General features: G+C 29.2%; 1 protein-coding gene across 1 annotated transcript; it reads left to right on the top strand.

The window, feature by feature from the left end:
* On the top strand, positions 1-687 carry LOC107627409. The gene is made up of 2 exons (XM_016330241.1): positions 1-379; positions 623-687. Exons 1-2 carry the CDS (start codon positions 1-3, stop codon positions 685-687), a joined length of 444 nt encoding a protein of 147 aa, XP_016185727.1.

Genomic DNA, 931 nt, shown 5'->3' with positions numbered 1-931 from the left:
ATGACATCCAACGAGTACACTTATTATTCAGTACATGACGTTCTCCGTAGCTATGGTCTTCCAGCGGGACTGTTTCCAAACAACGTCAAATCCTATACCTTAGATGAAACTGGCTTTTTAGAGGTCCAAATGCATCACCCTTGTCTAGCTCAATATGAAACAAGAGTGTTCTTCAACAGTGTGGTAAGAACTAATTTGAGTTTTGGACAACTGATAGTATTTGAAGGCATGTACCAAGAAGAGCTTTTCATTTGGCTACCAGTTAAGGGCTTCATAGTCACAGATCCATCATCAGGTCTCATTATCATTGATATTGGTCTTGCCTATAAACACCTCTCTTTATCTGATTTTGATAACCCTCCATCTTGCATATATCAAGGTTAGTTTGGTTTAATTTAATAATTTAATTTTGAATTTTCAAATATCATTGTTAATTTAAGCCAATCTATGACTCTGCACTAAATTGGTGTCTATTTCAATCATCTATCTATTTAAAATAAATCAAAGAAGAAAATAAAGTAATGATTTTATACTTTGGTTTTGTCTGAGTTTTATTACTATTTTATTATTCTATTGTGTTGTTCATAATTTTTCTTTTGAATTGAATTACAAATTATTACAGGTACACTTCAAATTGGTGGAAGGAAGGAACTTGCTTCCGAATACGAGAGAAGTTTGTCTATGTAAATGAATGGAAATTTCTTTGTTGGTATCTTTCAATTTTTATTATCATTCTATGGAATTACCTTTATCTTTGTAGGCATGAATTTATTAGATAAATATAAAACGTAAAATTATGGTTCTATATAATAATTACATGTATTCGAAAGAGGATCTAATATTAGCTGCTAGATAAGAAAGAATTTGAAATTTTTTTATTTAAATTATTTAAATGTAATATTTATAGAAATATATAATCTGTAATGTATTT

This window comes from Arachis ipaensis, chromosome B02 (assembly GCF_000816755.2).
Source record: "Arachis ipaensis cultivar K30076 chromosome B02, Araip1.1, whole genome shotgun sequence".
Taxonomy (NCBI): Eukaryota; Viridiplantae; Streptophyta; class Magnoliopsida; order Fabales; family Fabaceae; genus Arachis; species Arachis ipaensis.
The sequence above is the reverse complement of the archived record's forward strand: the minus strand, read 5'-3'. Positions and strand labels throughout refer to the sequence as shown.

Excerpts from the sequence above, each read along its gene's own strand:
- LOC107627409 (XM_016330241.1), top strand. The coding sequence starts at position 1 with ATGACATCCAACGAGTACACTTATTATTCAGTACATGACGTTCTCCGT. Across the intron at positions 380-622 it reads TCCATCTTGCATATATCAAG|GTACACTTCAAATTGGTGGA; the intron begins GTTAGTTTGGTT and ends AAATTATTACAG.